Source organism: Anoplopoma fimbria, chromosome 11, assembly GCF_027596085.1.
Source record: "Anoplopoma fimbria isolate UVic2021 breed Golden Eagle Sablefish chromosome 11, Afim_UVic_2022, whole genome shotgun sequence".
NCBI classification, from domain to species: domain Eukaryota; kingdom Metazoa; phylum Chordata; class Actinopteri; order Perciformes; family Anoplopomatidae; genus Anoplopoma; species Anoplopoma fimbria.
This window is the reverse complement of record NC_072459.1, coordinates 720,997-746,943: the sequence shown is the minus strand read 5'-3', so window position 1 is coordinate 746,943 and position 25,947 is coordinate 720,997. Positions and strand designations below refer to the sequence as shown.

The 25,947-nt window shown below is 36.8% G+C and overlaps 2 protein-coding genes across 2 annotated transcripts in view; one reads left to right on the top strand and one right to left on the bottom strand.

Annotated features, from left to right (window-relative positions):
- Positions 1–8,471: 8,471 nt before the first annotated feature.
- LOC129098043 (nucleoside diphosphate kinase B-like) lies at positions 8,472–14,980 on the top strand. The gene is made up of 5 exons (XM_054606990.1): positions 8,472–8,546; positions 11,307–11,439; positions 12,614–12,715; positions 14,193–14,305; positions 14,717–14,980. Exons 2-5 carry the CDS (start codon positions 11,323–11,325, stop codon positions 14,832–14,834), a joined length of 450 nt encoding a protein of 149 aa, XP_054462965.1. The 5' UTR covers positions 8,472–8,546; positions 11,307–11,322; the 3' UTR covers positions 14,835–14,980.
- Positions 14,981–20,988: 6,008 nt separating this feature from the next.
- The window catches only part of LOC129098046 (MBT domain-containing protein 1-like), a 13,718-nt gene continuing 8,759 nt past the window's right edge, over positions 20,989–25,947 (bottom strand). Inside the window, exons 13-18 of the mRNA XM_054606993.1 lie at positions 25,213–25,360; positions 24,397–24,479; positions 23,694–23,931; positions 23,178–23,246; positions 22,683–22,856; positions 20,989–22,023 (exon numbers count right to left, since the gene is read on the bottom strand). Coding sequence (XP_054462968.1) covers positions 21,923–22,023; positions 22,683–22,856; positions 23,178–23,246; positions 23,694–23,931; positions 24,397–24,479; positions 25,213–25,360 — 813 coding nt within the window. The 3' untranslated portion in view covers positions 20,989–21,922. The remainder of the gene's footprint in view (positions 22,024–22,682; positions 22,857–23,177; positions 23,247–23,693; positions 23,932–24,396; positions 24,480–25,212; positions 25,361–25,947) is intronic.

The following is a 25,947-nucleotide window of genomic DNA, read 5'->3' as shown; positions in this document are numbered from 1 at the left end:
GAGGTTCAGGTAGAAAGAGACCTTTTTTCTTCTTCTTCTGTCCCTTTAACGTTCTCCTCCTCCTCCTCTTCTTCTCCTCCACTAACTCAGAGACTCATATACGGAGTTCATCTCACTGGACAGATTTCTTTTTGTGTTTAAACATCTGGATCGTCTTCAGACGTTTAGTCTGATCGAAGCCGTCGAGATTAAAGAAGAGCAGACGGATCTACTATTAATGGAAACAAAGAAGAAGAAGAGAGGAATCCTCGTTAGGGATGAAATGATCCGGGAATATTCAAGATTAACAGGAATAAAATAAAAAGGTTATTTCTCACCTTTATATACAGTCTCATATTAAATAAGATATATTCATATATATGTTACTTAAGTACAGTTAATATTCAGATCCATAAACACAAGAACAATAAGTTATTTCACACATTCCTCTGAATAAAATATGTTAATTTAAGTTCTGAAGGATGTTCTACAAACAAACCTTTTACCATCGTTGTTAAATAATGATAACATTTATATTATTTATATTATTATTTAACCAAAAGATGCCATAAAACCGTGTTTCCACCCAAACATCTAATATTTATATTAAAATTCTGCAGGATTCCAGAGTTGAACTTCCTCTAAAACCTCCAGAATATTCCCGACCTTTTTCAAACAGAATCCTCGTGATGTTGTTCGACTCTTTCCCGCCTCGTTTCCCACTTCCTGTGTCGGCCGACCAATCAGAGGAGAGACACTGCTGACCTTTGAACTGATTATGAGACGGACAGTCGGAGTTTCTTCTCACGTTTGACGACTCGGCATCTTTGAGAAACTGAAAGTGTTTTTATCTTCAAAATGTCTTTTTCTAAATAAAACAGCTGTTAGTTGTTTTTCACGTCGGGATTAACACAGAGAAAGGTGTTCTGGGTAACGGATATCAACAACAACACGTCCAACAGCTGATCCAACTTCCTGTCTGGAGGCGGATCAGAACCATCTGAACCGACAGAGAACCTTTCAGACCCTCCTGAGGATTTATCCTCTCTGAAGTTTACAGTTAAGCTTCTGCTCTCAGAGATCCGTCGTCTGAGTTTCAGGACTGAATTTATATTTTTTCCATCAAAATAAACTCCTGACCTTTGACCTCTGACCTGCCATCGTCCACACAGAGCAGTGACGACGTGTTCGCGGTGCGTTCATGGACGGTCGGGATGTTTCCCCGCTGGATGAGAGAGTAGATGCTGGTTTTCTACCGAACGTCTGAAAACGTTCGTCAACTCTTCGGTCTTTTATTCTTTTGTTTCAGGACTAAAACGAGGACCGACGTCACTGAACGTCTCAGAGAGTTTTATGATCCAACAGGACGGTTTGCGAATTCACATCTCGCCCTCTTAAAGGACCATACCGCTGATTTCATGTGTTTTAAGTGGTTTAGTTCATGAGTTCATCAGAGCTGTTTAGTTTTCAGTCAACACAGAACATGAAAAACATTTATTTAAAAACCTTATTTTTTAGACTGTTAACTGATTTAATTCCACTCGTAAGATTTGAGCTGATTCACAGAGAAACAAAGTTAAAGGATACTGTTCAGTTTAGTTTTTGTCGGCTCGTAACGAACCTTTATCGATCCGTGATCGTACGGATCAAACCCTTGTGGCGGGAAAAAAAACACTATAAATGACTATAACAAAGTAAAAGTACAACATTTAGAGTTTTTTATGGTTCACTGACTTCAGAGAGTAGAAACGATTTTTGGCCAAAATATAAATATTATGGATTCCTGTAGACCAGCTGCTATAATCAAACAACAAAGGGATCTGTATCTGACTATATGGATCATCAATAATTAATATCAGCGGCTAAAAAAACGTATATTTACTCCTTTTTTTCTCCGTTTTATGATCCTCTGCTCCTCGAGTGTTAGCGCTGTGGTAGGTTTCAAGGATTCAAACTAAATTCCACAAGATGCCTTCAAGAACCAAATGTAATGGAAATTTATTTAAAACAATCATGTTTTTATATAAAATATCATCAAATAGACGAGATTCTTTCTCCTCTTGTAGGTTTCTGTTTAATTTAATCATGAAATTAATAAATTAGTTTCTGAAACGACTGTTTGTCTAGAAAATGTAGAAAACACTTCCGTTTGTTTTTGGATAATGGTGGGAGTCAACGGGTTAAAACATGCAAACAAACGACGGTCTGGTCCTTTAAGAAGGCGGCGCTGGTTGAGCTGATGGTCACATGACGTCACACCTGAGAGACGAAAACAAAACGTACAAAAGAGTCGACGGGGAAACGATTTTTGGATCTAACTTTCTGTCCCATCTGATCGACCAATCGGCTGTCAGGAAGGACCCGGTCGGCCCCACAGAGCCGCCCCGCCATTGGTCGGTTCGGTCCGAGGCAATAACAGGAAGTGAAAGCTGGTTGGTCAACTTCTCGCAGCAACGAAGCACTTTTTGCCAAACCTCAGGGCTCAGAGACACGGAGAGGTTTCGTTTATCTTTCTTCTAGATTCTTCAGTAGAGTTCGGTTCAGTCCAGTTGTGTTGATCGATTGGTTCTGTGTTTGTACAGCTGATCACACGTCATATTTACTATAATAATAATAGAAATCTACAGAGTTGTTGTTTTTTCTGCTGTGATCACCACCAGGTCTGAGTCCACACTTTACTTTGGTCTGGATTGTTTTCTTCAATGGCACTGAAGAGTTTCACTTTATTATGATTTTATCATTTTTAACCTCAAAAAATGTTAAAATAACTGTAATGCAGAAAAACAAAAGCAATTATATGAGAGAGAATCATCATATTAAGAGATAAAGTTTCATTTTTATGTGAAAAAAGTCATTATATGAGATAAAGTTAGTATTCTATTAGAAATTCCAAATGCAATATTGTTGTAATTTTACAAGAAAAATCACATGTTGAGATTTACTCATAAATTTAACAAGCGTGAAGGTTATTATAAAACTTTACCTTCTCACATTAACGGACCTTTTACTTCGTCACCTCTTGACTTTTATTTGAGGATAAACAGGAAGTTGATTAAAGTCTGTGGATCTTTTTCTTAGTTTGTTGGGTGAAACTCTTCAGTGCTTCAGAACGCTTCTGTTTGTATGAACGATCTGAAAAGGTGTAAATGTTTAAAACGTGCTCAGCTCTGGTGGCAGTGAGACTTTGTCCTTCTCCATCTGTAACATAACTTCCTGTTTGTAAAAGCTCAGTGAGGCCGATCCCGTCCAGAGATGAGTCCACTTCCTGTCCACTTCCTGTCCCCGTCAGAACAAGAGCAGGTAAAACCTCCAGCTTTAAGAACTTAGAGTTAAGGTCTACTTTATTTTGAGTTTCTTTTACACCCTCACTCTTATTTTGGAGACTTCATGGACAGGAAGTGAAACCAGTTTAAAAACAGGAAATCCTTAAAAAAGTAACTCAACAATAAGCTGAACGTTATTATTTTATTTAGCTCCTCTGGTTTAAAGACTTTTCCTGACAGATGTTTTACAGATTTTCACATTTTAAACATTTAAACTGAAGCGACTTCATTCTGGACGGGACAAAACCTTCAAAACGTCTCCACTTTGACAAGAACTTATAATATGGAGTCTGAAATCTTTTTACCCAAAACAGATTAAAAAAAAAAAGGTTTTACCAAAGTTCCTGAGGACACAAGTTTGAATTCTCCAAAACATTATTTCAAACTCAGGTTTAAACCCCCCCAAAAAACAAGAGCTCCAACTCCAGAGAACAAAAGTTTGAGTTAGGATTTTGAAGAACACAAGTTTCAAAGTTCTAAGAACACAAATTTGTTGTTTTTTAGAATGCAGGTTAGAAGTTTCCAGAAGGAGATTTCCAAGTTTGAACTCACAGCGTTTGTTGGAGGAACATCTTCTGTCGTATCTCGTGTTTTCCGTTGACTTTGACTTATTTTGAGATCAGAACCTCGGTGCTCTGTATTTCCTGTCTCGTTCTTGTCGAGGCGGAGACGTTTGAGGCGGTTTGTTCGGGTACAAAGCGAAACCCAGTGAAGATGACATCATCACTAGTCTGCCGGTGGCTGTCTCAGGACCACTTCCTGGGTGTTTTGGGCACTTCATTATAGATCCCACCGTAGTTCTGGAACTACAAATCCACTAAACCTTCCAGTAATTCGGACCAATCACAGCGTCCGCCTGTGAATCAGCTGGGATCTATAATGTAGGAGGCGGCGGTCTCTTGGGTCGAGGCCGTCCGCTGTGACGCCCGCATGAAAACACCGAAGAATTAAAAACGTGTAAATAATGCAACCCTGTAAATACGCAAATATTAACGGAGACTCTATTTTACGTATGAGCCGAGAGAGACACTCAAGGAGAAATATTTGATTTGGTGTTTTTTATTTGTAAAAGAGAAAGTGTACAGTGACGACGGAGAGAAAGAAATGATGATGACTTTATGACTATGAATTTATGACTTTATGAATTGTACAGTTTGATCTCTTCAGTTTGAGTGTTTGGTTGTTTTCTATCTAAAGCTTTGGGTTGTTTCTCTGGTTTTTTTGTACAGAAGTTGTTGTTTACACCGATACAAGTTCTGATTTATGTGAGCGTCAGACAGACCGTGTGATTGGAGCAGAGCTTTGGGAGGAGGCGGGGCCTAAATGGTTGGTGTCGTATTACAGGATATTCAGAGTGTTAAAAAATAACATTCTGAGGTCTCGAGAATATTATAGGAAATAGTTAGGTATATTCATTATTTATTAATATTAATATGTTTTTTACTAAGAAGTCATAATATAATGTCACATTTCACAAGAAAGAAGTTGTAATATATACATATATATATATATCATGATGAAGCCATAATCGTGGGAGAAGTCCTAATTTTACAAGAAACAAGTTTTCATTTTACAAAAAAATAAATAAAGGTGTAATGTTGTGAGAGACAAATCAAAGTCATAATGTGATAAGATTGAAATCATAATATTAAAAAAAGTTTTAATTTGAGAAAAATATTTTATATGAAATATAGCAGAAAATAGGACTATATAAAAATAAGGTTTATTTTTTATGACTGAAATGTTTTTGGAATATTTTTGGAATAAAGTCAAATTTTTATTTAAGTGCTGTTAGAAAAATTAAGTTGGAATTATGATTCAAAAGAAAAAAAAGTCATAACAAGTTGTGATGTCACATAATAATGAGAATACGTTTTGTTCACAAAAGTCTCTATTATTGAAATATATTGTTTTTGTAAAATTAGAACTTTTCTCATAACCCTATTGTTCTATTAAATAACTCAAAACTAACCTTTCTACTTAAATTCCAGCCATATTTTGAAATAATACAATTCTCTCAAAAAATGATTTAATTTTTTACCTGTATGACTTTATTATCATAATTTATTGTTGTTTTTCTCATAAGATTATTACGATCGCTGCTCCATCAAAGCGATTCTCTTCATTTGTTTTTTACTTTAACTGTTTTTATTTTTTCATTTAAAGTGACTTTTTATGTTGAATTGTAAAACTAGAGATCAGAGACAGACGGGTGTTTTGTATTGATGTGAAATAGATAAATCAGAACTATTGATTACAGTGAATCTGAATCTGTTTAAAGTATTTGTAAAGTTTCATAAAATGATTTGAAGCTCGGCGTAAAACAGAAACGGTCTCGTCTCCTCCAGACTTCCTCTGCCGTCACACCTCAAACACTGAAATAAAAACCTCTGGACAACAAACGTGTGTTTTTAGTCGTGTTTATAGTTGTGTAAATGTTTTATTCTTGAACACACCACGTAAACAGCAGAATGAACGGAGCCGTCTGGAGGTTCTTCCTCACTGGAAGCAGGAAAAAGAATCAGTAACAGGAGAAGCCTCACAGCTGCGTTCAGGATACAAAGTAATGCAATGCAGGCTGGAAGAGTCTCCAGTGTGTGTGCGTGAGAGGGGAGGTGTGTTTTAATTTCAGCTGATAGGGTCCCTGAGCCCCCCCCAGGACTGAGGACCAGCGACCCTCCAGGGACGGCAGCTTTCCATCCCTGATTAGGAGACAGTTTATATTTAGGCTCAGATTCGGGGGTAAGGGAAGGTGAAGGTCGGAGCTTCAGATAAAAGACTTATTGAGGTGTGTTGGCTAACTTCAGCTATTGTGTTACCGCTGCAGGATGAGAGCCAAACTTACATAATCAACTTACATAATACATTGCAGCTGTTAATGTTGTGGTGGGGGGGCAACGGGGGGGACAAATCCGAACGTTCCCATTTAAATCAATGAAGATGGACGGTCAGAGCGGCGGCCATTTTTATATGAAATGTTGCTGTTGCAACTGTTGTAAAGAGCTAAGTTCTATATAAACCAGAAGACAACCTCCGGTTCTGAAAAGTGAAGTCAATGCTTCATGTCTTTAAGCTGCATTCTCTCTCCTGTCCACCAGGGGGCGACTCCTCTGGTTGTATAGAAGTCTATGAGAAAATGACTCTACTTCTCTCTTGATTTATTCCCTCAGTAAACATTGTAAACATGAGTTTATGGTCTCAATCTCTAGTTTCAAGTCTTCTTCAATACAGCATGATGTTCATTTAGTAAATGATGCTCCATTTAGAGTCAAACAGACCATAAAGCAGGGGATGCTTTAGGGCGGGGCTACACACTGATTGACAGGTCGACACCAGAGACGTATACGCCGTCTCTACGTCACTCCTCCTCACTCCATATATGGTCACTTCCTGTTCACTGGTTGCAAAAAGACAAGATGGCGACGGAAGTCGAGGCTTCAAAACTTATGTTACCTGTGTAGCATTATAGCATGGTGGAATTAGCTAGCTAGCTAACTAGTGGGCAGTAGACTTGTTACCTAGCTAGCTAATATCACCGTGCTTTAATGCTACACAGGTTACAGGAAATGACCACAAACAGCAGGCCGGTGATCAAACGATCCCTCCACCCTCCTCCTCCTAACTAGCTAACTAGCTAACTAGCTTAAAGGGACAGTAGTGATGTGGTGTGGTTGTATGAGCTTCTTCTACATAGTCAGTGTTTTACTGCAGCAGATGGAGCACAGCAATGAACTGCTGACGTATTTTAGACATTTAAAAGAAGTCGTTGTTAAAATGGTTTATTTATGCTTCTAGAAAGTGTTGCCATCTCTTTTTAAATGACAAAAGTCGCTGGAAGTCACCAGATGTTGTCATGGATATAATTACAATATAATCTACTTCTTCTTTTTCCCTGATGGTCTCAATAAGTCCCTAAATCATTTGCCAGTTTCTAAATCTAGAGAGGAAGTCATTGAGTTGGAAACACAAGATGGACAGGTTACCAACAGTAACTAAGAGGGGCGGGGCTTAGAGTTCTCCAAAGAGCAAAGCTGCACAGCAACAGAATCTGAAGCTCTCTGATTGGATGTTTTCACACAGCAATGCTCTCTGGGATTTGTAGTTCTGAAGATGTCATAGAATCAGTCTTTGTTTAACCCGAAACAGTTTGTTAAAATAAAACATTTTTCGTTAAAAGTTCTGCATGATATAAATAAACCGAGTAGAGACAGAACGTTTAGACGGCGACACACGAACACTGATGATGCAGAGAGAGAACACCTGATATCTGAGTGAAAGAGGGAAGCAGCAGGTGAAGTTCTCTCTCTCTCACACACACACACACACACACACACACACACACACACACACACACACACACACACACAGATCTGTATGAGCTTCACGTGTTACCACATATAGAATAGAACTCCTGCACACAGTATCACTGAATGCATGTATTTCATGAGGTACTTATTAAATACCTTTAGTAACCGAACTGATCCAGATTATCAATCAACTAATAAATTATGAATTAAACTACAAGCAGAATATAAAGGGATTAAAATGAGTTACATCTCATTCATAAGAATTATTAATCAATAACAGAATAATAATATTATATATTATTCTGAAATGGGCCTTCTGATCATTTACTGATTAAAATATATAAGCTTCATGCAGTAAAAGTACATGTCGTGCAGTAATTGTACAGTTGTATTGTCAGCAGTAAGTAAATGGATGATGGAGCGTTGAACCAATCTGTCAACACACACACACACACACACACACACACACACACACACACACACACACACACACACACACACACACACACACACACACACACACACACACACACCCAACACACACACCCACACACACACACACACACACACACACACACACACACACACACACACACACACACACACACACACACACACACACACACACACACACACACACACACACACACACACACACACACACAACACACACACACACACACACACACACACACACACACACACACACACACACACACACACACACACACACACACACACACACACACACACACACACACACACACACACACACACACACCACACACACCCAACACACACCCATTTTGACACACACCACACAACACACACCCCCCCACAGCTCTGCCTTTAAATAGAGCTCCTCTCCAGGTCTTCGTCCTCGGTGATCGCATCTCAGCTGCTTGTCTTCACAAGTTCTCCTCAACCCTCAACCAAGGTAAATATCAACACACACACACACACACACACACACACACACACACACACACACACACACACACACTCAGTATTTTGAAGGATCGTTTTACTCTTTTTATCATTTAGAATATTCATTTCTGACTATCAAACCCCTCAGGATGAATTTAAAGCTGCGCTGTGTTTAATGTGATTAAACGTCTGCAGACAGGATTTACTGTAAAAACGGACTGAAGTGTAAAGTACAATATTAATATGGGTATAAATCCTGCAGTGCAGAAATATCAAACTAGAGACATCTGATCATCTGTTGTCTCTTTTTAAATGTTGTTCAGTAATAATTTGTTTATCAGCCTCTGTTAATCATTCTGCATGAATTATTCTAATGTGTGAATCTGCACAAAGCTTTTGTAGTTCTACATGTAAGTTTAAAAAGAAAACTGTTCTTGAACATCTGACTGCAGATTTAAAGCAGAAGTTTAACATTGTAGTTCAACTTTAGGCTCTGAAGATAAATCTTAAAACTTATATAATATAATTTCATAATTTGTTTAAATGATCTTTCCTTGGCTTTAATTCATGCAGAGTTTTTCAACAGTAGAGATAATACCGCTAATATATACAACTTTGGAGTATATATAAAAGTATTTCAGGGGTTTAAAACAGTTTAGGTTCTGAGTTTTCGGGGTATTATAGATTATATAATCTGTTTATGTCAGAGCACCATGTGACTCCAAACAGCTGTTATCTACGGGACACGCCCCCTCGTTTAGTGAAGTCCTGATTGGTCCACTGAAACAAAGTGTCATCACACATACCTCAAAAAACTTTGAAACTTGAACCACCACAGAAAACATGTAAATAAAGAAAATATCTTCAGCAATAAAAAAACAGATAGTAATAAAAAAAATATAAACTGCAAACAACCGAAAAGACACAACTGAGGAGGAGTTACTGAAGTTTTAAATCTGGTTGGAAAATTTGTCAAATAATATTAATAATAATAATAATAATCAAGATGTTAAGATTTGTGTTATTGCAGATTTCTTAGCTACACATTAACTGAAGCAATTTGCAAAATGAACAACTTTAATTCGAATTCAGTTGTTTCACTTTATGTCTTAATGCAATTTAATGTTGTCATATTAATTTATCAATCTCATAATCTAAATCAGACTGTTGGTTTGATAGCTCAGAGGTAGGAAACCTGAGACTCGTGGGCCACCGTAGTTAAACCGGCTGAACAAAAGCAAAGAGTCTGTTCTTTACAGTCGTTTGATTGGCTCGTCCTCCTCACGGGTTCTCTCATTTATAATAACAACGGCTGATTATGGGAGAAAAATATTTACAAAGTGTTGCTATATCCTTGGATGGAATTAAATTACAGATTAAAATTTTGATGTGATAATAATAACAATAATTAAACTTAATGTCTTAATGATATGGCACGCTGATTAACAAGAACATTTATATAAAAACTATATCCGACCCCTGAGATCAAGAAAAACAACTCAAAAAGCAAGAAAGAGATTTTTTTTTTTTTTTTTTTTTGCAGTTTGTTATATTCATGTTTTTCAGGGTTGCTTTGTGTTTGAGACAAAGGAGCATGAACAGGCTCTTAGGCTTTAGGTATGTGTCGGCCTCATGGTGGCGCTAGAGGAAACACAGAGAGGTCAGAGTCAGGTCAGATTAAAGTGTCCACGCTGCTCACAGGACAAAAAAGGACACAACTCTCTCCTCGGTTTGATAAATCAGCAGAACATAACCTCGACATTTGACCCTGAATCCTAATAATACTCTCAGAAACTTTCCAACCCTGAAGTCTTCTTTTCCGCACTCTCAGCCTGAGTTCCTGCCAGAGATCGGCTTCACATGAGCAAATACCAGCCGGCAGTAAAATTAGAAACGCTTTGTCCGAACACCACGAGACGGTGTCGTGTTTCAGCGTCATCCAAAAAAACTCAAGAGGACGTTTTTAATTTCACATTCAGCCGACACATTCACATTCATTTCTCTCATGAGGAGAAATTGAATCTGATCTTTATACAGTAAACACATGATGGACGTGACAACAAACAGAGAGGAGATATTTAAATGTGTGTCATAAAATAAGTAGACGGACAATCTGGATCTCTGAGGCCTGATCCTTGAGGAGGTCACTAAGATGTAAATACAACCAGAATAAAAAACATCCAAACTGTTAATGAGGTTTCAAACTGATTCTGTTTGAAGGAAGAAACAATTGAAGCATCAAATCTTAACTGTTGTTAAAATATACAAGATTAAAATGTTAAATGCTCTGAGGTTCATGCTTTTAGTTGTTGTTTGTGGCATCAACAAATGTGAAAAAGTTAAAGTTTTAGGAACAATAATACTGATAAACTTTATTTATATAGCACTTTTGAAAAAAAGTTTAAAAGATATTTAATTTAATTGGTTTAACAATAAACACATTCCAGGACTGAAATTAAATGATAAAATTACAACAATAATATCAAAATGGAAATATAAAGACAAAAAGCTAAAATATAACAAAGTTAAGGCTGTAATATCATTATAGTTTGTCCAACATATACCTGAACAGAACATGTGTTTTTAAAAATGTTTCTGAGTTGTTGAATGAAGCGGTTAAATGTTAAAAAGTCAAAAATCATTTTTCATGCTTTTATTTTCTTAAAAAAAAGAGTTTCCTCTCTGTTTCCTGGGATTCTCTTTTATTGAGTTCTTTAATTCTGTCTCTAACATTTGTCTTTGTCTTCTTCGTTGGTGTCGTGTGTTGCAGCCTCTTCTACGTCGACATGGAGCGTACCTTCATTGCCGTGAAGCCCGATGGCGTCCAGAGAGGACTGTGCGGCGAGATCATGAAGCGATTCGAGCAGAGAGGCTTCAGGCTGGTGGCCGCCAAGTTCATGCAGGTAACCGACGACAACGATGGCGATGATGGAGTTGCATGAAAGAAACCATTTAATATTATTTAATGATCACATAAGGTTCAACATGTTTTCAACGTGTTTCGTTTGTTTGAGAATGATTTTAATATATTCTATATAACTTTTTAGGGGTTTGTGTCTGAGGACAGATGTTATTTTCTCTATTAGTCATTTTCCGCTTTATTTGACAAAGATACAGAGAGGAAATGAAGTGATTATTAATTTAGTACTTATTCCAAAATGAAAAAGATTACGTTATTATGTTAAAGTAATAATATAGAATATAAAGGGAATTAGTTTACCTTTCAACACCTGTCTAGATATTTATTTAATCCATATACTCTGTTTTAGAGTATTTTGCAGAATAAAGAATAACGTTTATATTTATACTACTATTAATGTTATAAGTGTTGCTGAAGTTTTTCCGTGCATCTTTAAAAGAAGATGTACCAGAGATGCTCTACTTCATTGTGTATTTTCATACCGATAAAGTTCATTTTGACAACTTAAACTCTCAAACAGCCTCATAAAGATGTTATAATCAGATAGTGTCCTCACATGACAGGATAAACAATGGGTCCTCACAAAGATAGAAGGACAGGAACACACACACACATAGTTTAGATGACAGCTGCTGAGTTGATGAATGTTGCAGCTACTCTAAAGGACTCACACTCGTATCACTATCACACACTCAGTGCAGTTATTCACAGCTGTCTGTGTGTGTGTGTGTGTGTGTGTGTGTGTGTGTGTGTGTGTGTGTGTGTGTGTGTGTGTGTGTGTGTGTGTGTGTGTGTGTGTGTGTGTGTGTGTGTGTGTGTGGTGGTGTTAACCCCACAGTGTCCTCTACTGTCTGTGTGGATTGTTAATCTATTGAGGTCAAACTCAAACTGGGGTTCAGGATGATAAGAGTTTAGATACACTTAAAAGTTTAGTATAGAATTATAAAGTATAATCTGTTACAGCTATAAGTACATTAAAATTACATAATTACAGGCAGGTTGTTGAACTAAATGTTTTATTTTTTATTCAATCTCACATTTTCTGTAGTTTTCTGGAGGAAAATTGTGTCTTTTGGTCAGAAATAAATACTTTGTGGGCAGAAAAAGACAAAAAGTTGTGTATTTGTATTAACAAATTGTATATTTTGTGTTTTCAGTCCTCTGAGGACCACATGAAGCAGCACTACCTGGACCTGAAGGATATGCCTTTCTATGGTGGACTCTGCAAGTACATGTCCTCCGGACCCGTCTTCGCCATGGTACGCACACACACACACACACACACACACACACACACACACACACAGATATATATACACACTTAATACACACACAGTCATCCTGTTCACGTCCGGCTCTCCAGTAGGCCACATATCTGTCTCTTTATATCTCTCTCTTCACACCCTCTTTGTTTTCAAGGTCTCTCTCTTTTCGTGGAGCTGATGGTCTTTAACAGTCACACTAAGAGGTCGTGACCTCAATTTAACTTTATTTATACCAGCTTTCATACAATCATGCAGCCCAAAGTGCTTCACAGAGAAACAGCTCAGACAAAAAGTAAAAACAAAAGTAGGCAACAATAAATTACAACAAAATGTACAAAGTCCAACACGACACAAAGTCTATTTTTTCCGTAATGATATTTCCCCCAATAACACTTATTTACTCATGAAACACTTAATAAAAACAGACTTCTAAAAAAAAAACTACATATATATTGAACATATAAAAGGAAAAATTACATTTCATAATAATTGAACACTCATATTTATATGAATTATTTGACAAATTATTGTATTAATATATATTCAACATAATTTATGTAATTTATCCAATAACTTATTAATCACTTTGGTGCTCCATAGTAACGGGTTCTTATAACAATGCAACAATTAATGGCATTTATTTATAATAATGCATTTATTTGTATCGTTATGATGAAATTGACTATTTCTTCAATACTAATGGTAGTTTAATAAAACTGTTAAATGATATTTTCATTTGAATGAATCCTCTAGCCTACTGAATATTACATCTTAATTACATGTTCAGGTATCTAAAGATTTAAGGTAGTTTAATTGTACTGTGTTTATAAGTTTAATTATAAAAAGTACAGAAGGCAAAGATTATTTATTATAGCCATACATTATTTTCTTTTTACCAATTTTCATGAAGATTGATATTTAATATAAAACATGTAGTTTGCCCTGCAGAGCATCTGTAAAGATTATATTTAGTTAATGGATAAATTGAACAAGAAAGTGACATCATGTTAAGTTGTGTATTTTCTTTAATACTTTTGACAAAGAAGATATTTTTATTAATTTAAATATATTTCATACAAAAAGATTCAGGATAATGTTTTTCACAAGAGATGAAAACCAAGCAAAAACATCAAAGTAGAAGAGAACGTTAAAAACATACAAGAAAGGCTCTTAAATGACGATTAATACTCTGGTTGATTTCAACAATAACAAAAGTGAGATGAGATTCTCTCTTCAGCATCGTTCCCTGATTTTAGATAAGGATTTAGAGTTGTGTGTCATCAGCGTAGTAATGGATAAAAGAACACAAGTTCTCTCTTTATTCTCTAAATCAACATATCTTTCTGTCCCACATGACAAAAGTGGGATTCTCCTTAAAAGCTTCCGTCTTTAACCTTCAGTCTGATTTTCAGCAACATACGTCGTGATAGCACTCCGACACGCAGGTGAAGGTTTGTCGCTGTGTTTGCAGGTGTGGGAGGGTCAGAGCATTGTGAAGCTGGCCAGGATGATGCTGGGTGAGACCAACCCTGCTGACTCCAAGGCCGGCAGCATCCGTGGAGACCTGTGCATTAACATCGGCAGGTGAGTACAAGCATGGAACACGACGGGAAACTGACTTTGTTTTTAGGACTTTTTACAACATACATTTTACGACATACAATACTAAGATGTTTTTTTTACTTTTTACGACACGCCAAACTATGACTTTTTACAACAAACTATACAATAACTTTATAATGACTTTCTACAAAGTACTATACTATAAGTTTCCATGACATACATACTGTGATATTTATATTATTTTTTGACGACATACTATAACTTTTTCATGACGTATTATAACATTCTATACCATGAAACCAGGAACTTTCTTTCCGGACAGGAATGTTCTATGTTGTTAGAGGGGAGCAGTTTGAAACACTAGCTGAGTAATGTATTCAATGTAAGCTTTAGAAATTCGATCCCACTGACCAGCCTCCTCTGTTTTCTCAGGAACATCATCCACGGCAGCGACACCCTGGACAACGCCAAGCGTGAGATTGACCTGTGGTTCAAGGCCGAGGAGTTTGTCACCTACACCCCCTGCTCCCAGGCTTTCCTGTATGAGTAAACCAGCCAATCATCTACCAGTAAACCACACTCAATTGGACCCCAACCCACTGACCCCGTCCGTCCATCCTCCCTGCAGACGATCCCCTGACTTGATCTTAACGCATCAATCCCAAACATGTAGCATTTATCAATAAAGTCTCATGTAAACAACAACTGTCACCGTGTCTGTGTCTGTTCAAAGCTAACTCTTTTATTTTATAAACAAAAACTAAAAGTCTACAGCCATGCTCTGTTACACTCTTCTAAGGAACAACCTATACTACGACAAAGTACCACAATATTCATAGTATATTATGTCATAAACAGTCATGAAAAGGTCATAGTATAGCATGTCGTAAACAGTCATAAACAACAACACTAACGCACTGTACAAAAAGGGTCAGAGCAGACTGTATCTGCTGAGGAGACTGAGGTCCTTTGGAGTGCAGGGAGCACTCCTGAAGACCTTTTTCAACTCTGTGGTGGCATCAGCCATCTTCTATGCAGTGGTCTGCTGGAGCAGCAGCATCTCAGCAGCTGACAAGAAGAGACTGAACAAGCTTGTCAGGAAGGCCAGCAGTGTGCTGGGTGTCCACTGGATACGGTGGAGGTGGTGGGAGACAGGAGGGTGATGGCCAAGCTGTCATCCCTGATGAACAACACCTCCCACCCCATGCAGGACACCCTGGCAGCTCTGTGCAGCTCCTTCACCACCGGCTGCTTCACCCCCGGTGGTGAAGGAGAGGTACTGCAGGTCCTTCCTTCCTGCTGCTGTCAGGCTGCACAACCAGCTCTGCTCCCAGCAGACCACACATCCTAAAAAACTGACATTTTCATCATTTATTCATCCATTTATGTTCAACATCAATCCAATATATCCAATGTTCAATATACATATTCTGAGCAATCCACAGTGCAATATCAACAACCCTTCAGTCCGTTTAGATCATATTTTAGTTGTCGTTGTTTGTTAACGCTTTTGTACTTATTTATTTTACTTTTACTGTGTGATGAGTTTATTATACTTGTTTTGCTCTTGTTTTTCTACTTATGTCTCTAATTTGTTTGTCTGTTTGCATTGTCCACTCTGCTGCTGTAATCCTGCAAATTTCCCCACTGTGGAACTAATAAAGGATTATATTATTTTGTCTCATCTCTTAAAAGCATCATAGTATAGTGTCATAAAAAAGTCATGTATAGTATGTCGTAAAATGCAATTAAAAGGTCATAATACAGCATGTCGAAAAAAAGTCATAGTATAGTATGTTTTAAAAGACATAAAGAAGTTATAGTATAAGATGTCAGGAATAGTAATAAAAGGTCATAATACAGCATGTCCTAAAAAGTCTTCAAAAAGGTAAAAGCATAGTTTGTCGTAAAAAGGTCATGCATGTCGTGAAGTCATTAAAAGCTCATAATATAGTATGAAAAAAGAAAGTTATGAAAATTCAAAGTATAGTTTGTTGTAAAAATGTTTTGGTGATTTTTCCAGGTGACTCTCATAATGTATCTTTACTGATGATATTTACACTTACCTCTGTAATTAATGAGCTGTTCCCTGTTGTTCTGGACACCTGGTTCCCGTATCACCACATAAACTATACAACCGTTCTAAAACGGCATGAACATTCTTAGAAAGCATCAATATTATCACCTCATTCTGGTCAATAACTCTAAAAGTGCTTAAAACCAAAAACAGAAGATCATGTACCTGTTCTAAGATTTCCCTGAAACAAGTTGGTATTTAGAAGAATTAAAACAATGTCATCATAAAAATCTTCAATCATAAAGAAGAAAATTGGCAAAACAATATCATTAATGAAATGTCACTAAATCCTAATTCTTAAAACTAGTTTTACCAAAAACTAAAATATGAATAACTAAACATAAAAACTGTACTCTGACCTTATACTGAAATAAAATGAATATACAACCACTATCAGTAATAATAACTTCAAATTGTCATATTTTCTCATAGTTTTTTATTGCATAAAAAATGTAAAGTGAGTCATCTAAATGTAATATTGTCTTCACAATCATGCTGCCAAAAATTGCACAATGTATTCAAAAAAGGTTAATGAAAGTTACCATCATTACATAACTACATTTATTTTGTCATACACTTACAGTATACAGATGTATATCTATATATAGATTCTTTTATCTTTTTAAAAAACATTTGTATGTTTTGACATGAGCTCAGTAAGTATTGAGTTGACAGAATGAACACGTGGACCAAAAGGACATTTACAGGATCGGCAGGTTTCCATTAACCTCATCAGTGTGGGACTCAAACTCTTTTATCCAACGGCACTTAGAACATAAATAAATAAAAACCTGCGTGGCTACGCTAACTAGCTTTAGCTTAATGAAACATGATTTATTTTGGCTCTGTCTTGAGTGTCTTGAAGGCTACCTGTGAAGTACTGCAGAGTCTACATTTACAGATCGAATACGTCTGTAACGTAAGAAAACACGAGACAAGAGCTTGATTATGTGACGAGCAATGCACCAAAAGAAGGTTCAATTAAAATGATGTTAAACACAAGTCGCCATCCGAACCCAAGAGCGGCCATGGTTGCTAATAGTTTTGACAAATTCATGAATTATCTCATTATGTCAAGTTCAAAGCTTCCTGTGACAAGACGTCATTATCTTGTTTTCTTGAAGAAGGTCAAGAATCATCCATTAATGTTGGTGGTTTTCACCCCAAAAATGTATTTGTCTGTTTGGAAATGAATGAATGCACATCAGGACTGGGTAGGTAGTCATCAGGTCTGGTTGGGATCAGATCCAAACTTCAGAACCAGACAAATTTTGTACCTGATCCAAGACCTCAAATCTCAAGATAATAAACAAAAAAAAACTACAACTTCACTCCAAACTTTTGAATCTGATCCAATAACTAGTAGTTATCTCCAGATAATAAACTTAATTAACTCCAAAATAGTTTTAATCTAGTCTTGGAATTTTGTATCGGATCCAATTTGGATCCCCATTAAACTACGTTTGATAAATATCCATAACAACCCTTAGAACAGAAATGTCATCAGTTATCTGCTTTATCCATAAACCCGAACTAAACCCTGGATAGCAACCACGGCTGACCTTGGCTTCAAGAATCAATCAAACATAATTTTTGGTCTTTTGGTCCCAAACCACAGTCCAGGAAAACACTGCCACTTTAGTAAGTCACTCTAAAACCCCAGAAAACCCAGAAAACCCACAACGGCCTCCTCCTCCTCGCTGACGGACACAAACAACAGCACAAACTGACGAGGAAGAACGAAGAAGTCAACGATAGAAATCATAAACTCTTGTCACAGCACACATGAATCCTTAAACAGAGAATTTTTTTCACCTCCAAACTCACATCAAACATTTTTCTTCTTATACAAAATCGACTGCATTTATCAAATGTGAACATAGATAGCACCATATTACAAATAAGACAGCTGGACATTATTGGAGATTCACGTACAAAAAGACAACAAACACAAACAGACAACGTACATGACAGAGAGTGAATCTAAGAAAACACACACGCACACACACACACACACACACACACACACACACACACACACACACACACACACACACACACACACACACACACACACACACACACACACACGGAGCCCTATAACACTTGGTTTGTGCGTTATCATCACGTCTTTCAACTGCATTAGTTTAGTATGGAAGCCCATTCAAATATAAAAGTAGCTGAAAACTTCAACATGGCAAAAATGACATGGCAAGTTAAAAGTATAAAGATAATAAGTAAAAATTCATGAAATTATGATATTTAGTTACATTTTCAGTTGCTTAGTGAAAGTTAAGATATAGTAAATTAAGTCAGAATTACGATGTCAAGAACAAGTTTTAAGTTACTTTGTAATAAATACGATATAGTAGTTTACTTCAATATATATATATATATATATATATATATATATATATATATATATATATATATATCAAGAGCAAATTCAACTTATGTAAAACTAGTATTTTTATTTTTGAACAAGTCTAAAGTTTCTTTTTTTTTTCTTGTCAGAAATGGGCGTCCATAGTTAACATTACATTCAACAATATCAAAACAGATCTGTTTACATTCCAATGTGAGCAGCAGTGGTTATTTGAGCACCAAAAGGATTATTAGATTTAGTCACATTTTAATGTTTGTTTTGGTTTAAAACACTTATTTTCCTTTTTATGGTGAATTTCAATCCTTCCAAGCATTCAAAGGCTAACATCCACAGCTCTTCAGGTTAGCTTTTACGTTATTTAGAATATAAAACATAATATGTTATATAATGTATAATATAATATAATCAGTATTAGATTTTATTCGAGTGCCAGTTTATCTGCATGGTTTCATGGTTTGTCTCAGCAGTCTTGTTGCATCTTTACCCGATAAGATTAGTCAACATTATTAGAATTTATAGAAGTGAAGAATGTGAGTGCAAATAGTAAATCAACTTCTGAAGAGATATTTTAATATCTGACTTTCCATTAATAAACGGTAACTAGTGCATTGTTTAAAATTCTAAACACTGTTTTTCGTTTTCAAAGTTCCTTTTTATTTAGATTGTCTGTGTTTATAGATATTAAGGTTTTCACAAAAGGTCAACGGATATTTTCTGTCATAGTTGTTGTTGACTAAATTAAAAACTTTATTATTTAACGAGTGAAGACATAACTTCATATCAAATACTTTCAAGGCGCCACTTTGCCCTTGGACCGCCGATTGATCACATCAGGGATATTGGAGAGGTTTTGATTATTGATAACAATAAGACAGCAGAATAGCTTTGGGACTGGTGTTTGAATCAAACTAGGGAATCGTCACATTCAAAACAGTTATCAAAACACTCACTGCATTTATAGATTCAATTATATCAATCGTAATTGTCTCCGATTAAAACACAAGTGTAGAAAAAAGTAACACTGATCATCGTAGGAAAGCTTCAATGAAATAATCCTGACGATGGTGGAGCTCAACAATCAAACCGTCACGTTTCCTGAAGTCTTTTTAAAATATTTTAACTTTTAAAAGGCTGAGCTGGACACATAATGCTAACACAAACGTGTGCATTTTAATATCTAATATTTGTTTAAAATAAGATTCAACCAGCTCACTTATCACATCAGTCTGAAGTTATGTCATACTGAAGTTATACATTTATAGCAAATAACATGTTTTTCTTTTAGTGATAAATAAGGAACATCTGAATATTTGTTTGTTTGTTTTTATGTTAAATTTGTATTTATTCTCGTTTCTTTGTGAACAAAGAATACACTTTATTACACAAGTTATGTTTTTTATTAGAATATCATTTTCAATGACTAGAACTTTAAAAATCAAATATACTCTTCAGTGTTTTTGAAATAATCTCTATTTCACTATTTAATTGTTTTACAACTTTTTAAGATTTCAATGAGTCTGTGATAAACTTTTTGTGAGGTATCAATAGATAACGAATGAAGACGTAATAGTTCTTATATATAAGTGTTTAGTTATATATTGATGGAGGTATTTCTGCTTCACATTCGTAGAGTTCCACACATCAACCCTCTGAGCGGCCCAGTAGCAGCGTGCTGGTGGCGGCTGGGAACGTCCCAGTACCACACGATGTTTAACTGTAACGTCACACGGCAGCAAATTAAAGAAATATGGAATTAAATTCAGTACTGATTTGTTTCTGAGTATTATGGGATTGGCACTGACTGAACATTTTGAACATTAATCTCTTATTGCATCGTCGGACGTTTATTTATTGCTGTTACTGTGACACAGACGTTCAGCGATGGTTGAACTGGTTTTTGGAACAAAAGGTGGGTTTTTTCTGGCAAAAGGGATTTTTAAGTGGAGAAAAATGTTGATTAAACACCTTCAACCAAACTTCACTCACATTTAGCTGGTTTTAAACTTTTAAACACGCAGTAATAAGAAACATAAAATACTGATGAACACGACGCTGACTTTTAGCCGTGATTCAGAAAAAACTAAACCAGTCTCCAACTCTGGTTTATTGTTTTGTGGCGTCTTAACTCTTCAATCCAGAATCCAAACCACTGACACACACACACACACACACACACACACACACACACACACACACACACACACACACACACACACACACACACACACACACACACACACATTAACACACAACATTTTTTTAAATGACTGCTAATCTCAACATGACATTACACAGCATCCAGTATTATTATTATAATAATAATTACATGCGCAACAGTTCCGACCCTTAAACACGAACAAACAACAAAGATGTTGGCGTTGAAAAAGTCGTCATAGAAAACTTTCCTTCCCTTCGTTGATTGTTTTTCTTTTTCTCAGAGGAACCAGAGATGAATAACGCGTCTTTATCCGTTCACGTTTCTGTATTCTGGTTCTTGTTGCTCAGTCAGAAGAGTCTACTGGAGCTGTGAGATTTCGGACAGCACCAGAATTAAGACTGACATTTATGTTGTTGAGAAAACCAAGACATGGAGATGTTGAGCGGGAGTTTTGGAAACGAAGAAGTTCCTGCTCGGACCAGCATTAATGCTCAAATCAAACAAAAAAGATTACAGCTCATAAATAATCTTTAAAAAACCAGTTGATTAGAAAATGAGCTTTTATTCTGCTATTCTTTGTGTATCTTTCTTATTTAAATATAATGATCCTAAAATAAGCACTAGAATAAAACATCCATGTGAGTTATTAAATGACTTTGTCCTAAATAGACGCTATAAACCCGACTACAAGGTTTCAACACCGTCTGAACCTAATGAGCCTCGTTCAAAGCCTGAGGAGAGAAACCCTGTATGAGATGAAAGACGCTAAAGGTGAACATGTCTTGTTCACTAAATCTAAAAGAAAAGTTTTTTCCCTGAAGCAAAGTGCATCATTGAGCTTATAATGTGAAGCAGGTTTAAGGTGTGTCCAAAGAAAAACAGAAGAAACAGAATGTGATTCAGTCAGATGAGTCTGATGAGGATTTAAACCCATAATAACAGAGTTATGGATATAATAACCCATAATAACAGAGCTATGGATATAATAACTCATAATAACAGAGTTATGGATGAGGCCTACTGGTGCTGGTCGGTGAAGAACTCTCCAGAAGATCCGTTGGTTTCTGTTTCAGTCCTTTCAGAAGAAAACTCCATGTTCTCCTCTTTAATCTGTGAAGCTTCAGAACAAAAGACATCAAAGGTGCTTTTACTTTACTTCACTACATTCATCAGCTTTAGTCCTGAAATACTTAAGATGTTTTACATACAGAAATATGCTGAGTTTATAAGATATAATGTTAACTTAAAGTTAATAATGTTAATGTATCAGTAATAATGTTAATAATGTTAATGTATTAGTAATGATGTTAATAATATTATGTGTCAATAATAGTGTAATTAATAATAATGTATCATTAATAATGTTAATGTATAGTAATAATGTTAAACATTTCAAAATATCAGTTATTATGTTTATAATGTTAATGTTTAAGTATTAGTCAAAATGTTAATAATACAATAAGTAAAATACCAATGTATCATTAATTATACTAATAATGTTAATGTATTAGTTATAATGTTAATACTTTTTAATGGGTTTTAGTAATAATGTTAATAATTGTAATGTATTAGTAATAATCTTGAGGTTTGGACTAAGTTGTTGCAGTATTTTTAGTATGTTTTGTAGTACTTTTATTACAGTAAAGGATCTGAAAACTGACTCCACCTCTGACTATTTAAACAGTGTGTGTGTGTGTGTGTGTGTGTGTGTGTGTGTGTGTGTGTGTGTGTGTGTGTGTGTGTGTGTGTGTGTGTGTGTGTGTGTGTGTGTGTGTACGTACCTGCCCCCCCTCAGTGTTGGGGCTGCTCTCTGGGGCTGCTGAGGCCGGAGTAGGGGGTGATGGGTAATTGGGCGACGTCTCATTCTCGTCTCCTGATAGGCTCCTGGGGACGCCCGTTACCACGGCGCCGGAGAGGCTGATGGGTCGCTTAGCAACGGGCAACTTCCTCTCTGAGAGAAGACGAACATACAATATAACCTTTACTGCTTGTTTATATTTTAGCCATATATTTACATTTTCTGCACAATTTTCATGTCTTGGACTCATTTTTTACTCTTCTTTACATATTCATTGATCCAAGACTGCTCCTCTTTCATTGTTTTGCAGATGACAATAAATATATTGACGTACTTATTGTGAAAATAATCTAAATATAAAGATATTCTAACTGTCAAACTAGGAACACAGTTTAATGTCAGTGTTTTACATTCCACATCATTTTAAAAGGTACGGTCAGTAGTGTTTAAATGTTTGGAATGTTTTAAATGTACTTTTCTTCTGTCCCTTGTACTGCTGAGACTTCTTCCTCTGTTTGGATGCTGACTGTAGATCTCTGGAGCCTGAAACACAAACACAAGTCATATATTTATTTATGTGTATTTAAGATGGTCAAACTACAAAGTAGCTCTCTCCGTGTCCCAACCAATCAGAATCCTACTGTGGCTTGTTACTTGGTAAAAAACCCTGACAGGGGATCTTTGATTGGTCAGTACCTCTATAATGTTGTACATATGCAATACAGCTAAATAAAGGTAAACTCACTATAAGTTATTATAATTTATTATATTATCGGTCAAATGACAGTGGTGTAAAGTAACTAAGTACTACTTAAGTTATAAATACTTGTACTTTCTTTGAGTTTTTGATTTCATGACACTTCACCACGTCAGTAGGAAACATTGTACTTTTACTTCACTACATGACATCATCAGGTGTGTGTGTGTGTGTGTGTGTGTGTGTGTGTGTGTGTGTGTGTGTGTGTGTGTGTGTGTGTGTGTGTGTGTTACCTGCAGTAACAGCAGGAGGCTGCAGCTGGTACCCGGTCAGCTGACACCAGCCCACCGGGTACAGGTCAGGTGACTCGCAGTCCACCCATTGGTCGTACTCGTCCTCCCAGCCGTCAAAGTGTATCCGTAGCAACCGGTGGACGATGCGGGTCACCGTGGCGACGCAGACCAGCCGGGGCTCCATGAGGTCCACGGCCTCCAGCTTCATGCCGGGACGGAAACCGTGGTTGGGGACGTGCTGACGGAGGAGACGGAGGAGACGGAGGAGAGTTTATGAACAACGTCACATCTGAGGACGGTTATGATTTATGAATAAACGCAAAGGGGACACAAAAATATGTTGTTGTTTTTTACTTTGTTTATAGTGGTACAATACTGTACAATATATTTAGTGTTGTATAATGTACACAGACAAATCGCAACAATAATAAATAAAACGACAACATTTAAAAAAAAAAAAAAAAAAAATATATATATATATATACACATATATATATATATATACATTTTTATATGTGTATATATATATATATATATATATATATATATATACACACACACACACACACATACATACAATTGATATTATTATTATTTTGTAACTGTCATTAAACAACGTGCAACGAAGGAGAATAAATAGGAAACAAAATGTGAAACTCACAATGTGAAACATGATCCAGTGACTGTGTGTTGATGGCCTCACCTTGTTGAAGAGGTTCACTGGAGCCGCCACAGACCTGCTCTCCTTCAGATACTCGAACCACCTGAAGGGCAGGCTGGTGTACCCTGACGGACACAAAAACCAGAACACATGTGTCTGTTCATCCAGAAACCACAGACTGTTTACAGGAAGTGGACATTGACGTGGTCGTCATGACGTCACTCATCATGACGTCACTCATCGGTTTTTGGATGTTTTGAAGCCTTGAGTTCGGCGTTTGCGCCGTCGCCATCTTGGATTAATCTTTTTTTTTTTATCCTGCAAATGATTTATTTATTTATTGTCCTTTTCACTTTTTGTTTGCAAAAATAAAAAAGATTTGCATTGAATTTATGTGTAAAAAGCCCTTTTAGAACTGTAATTATCATCAGAGTTCTGAGAGTTTATTATTTCAGTGCATCTTAAACAAACGTTTTATCTCCTTAATCTTTACATCAGATATATCAGATATATCTGATATATCTGATATATCTGATATATCATCTGATAGATGATATATCAGATATTTCTTTATATCATCACAGTTGAGAGCTGCTGTTATGGTGGTTTTTGACTTTTGATGAAACCTTAACGTGTTTAAGTTTGTGTCAAAAGCCTGTAAAAAAAAGATGGATTCTTTAGTTAGTATACTTTACTAACATAGTAGTCTGTGATTTATGAACTTTCTTGTGAAAGAAGTTTATTTGTCTGTTGATGGTAAACGTAAACGCAGCTCTTTGGTCCACTTTACAAAGTTACATACAGGACACAATAATAAATCACATTAATAAATAGATAAAAAGATAAATAGATAAATACCTCTGGGGGGCGTCAGCTCGATGTTGTTGATCTCACAGAAGCCGGAGGGGAAGATGGAGGGAGAGGTGGAGTGATAACAGAACCAGTCTGAACCGTCAGCCGCCTCCGAACCGTCGATACCGATCATCAGATACCCGTCTGCCAGCACCTGTGAGGACAGGTGAGGACAGGTGACAGGTGAGGACAGGTGACAGGTGAGGACAGGTGAGGACAGGTGAGGACAGGTGAGACAGGTGACAGGTGACAGGTGAGGACAGGTGAGGACAGGTGAGGACAGGTGACAGGTGAGGACAGGTGAGGACAGGTGACAGGTGAGGACAGGTGAGGACAGGTGACAGGTGAGGACAGGTGACAGGTGAGGACAGGTGACAGGTGAGGACAGGTGAGGACAGGTGAGGACAGGTGACAGGTGAGGACAGGTGAGGACAGGTGACAGGTGAGGACAGGTGACAGGTGAGGACAGGTGAGGACAGGTGAGGACAGGTGACAGGTGAGGACAGGTGAGGACAGGTGACAGGTGAGGACAGGTGAGGACAGGTGAGGACAGGTGACAGGTGAGGACAGATGACAGGTGAGGACAGGTGAAGACAGGTGACAGGTGAGGACAGGTGACAGGTGAGGACAGGTGAGGACAGGTGACAGGTGAGGGACAGGTGAAGACAGGTGAGGACAGGTGACAGGTGAGGACAGGTGACAGGTGAGGACAGGTGACAGGTGAGGACAGGTGACAGGTGA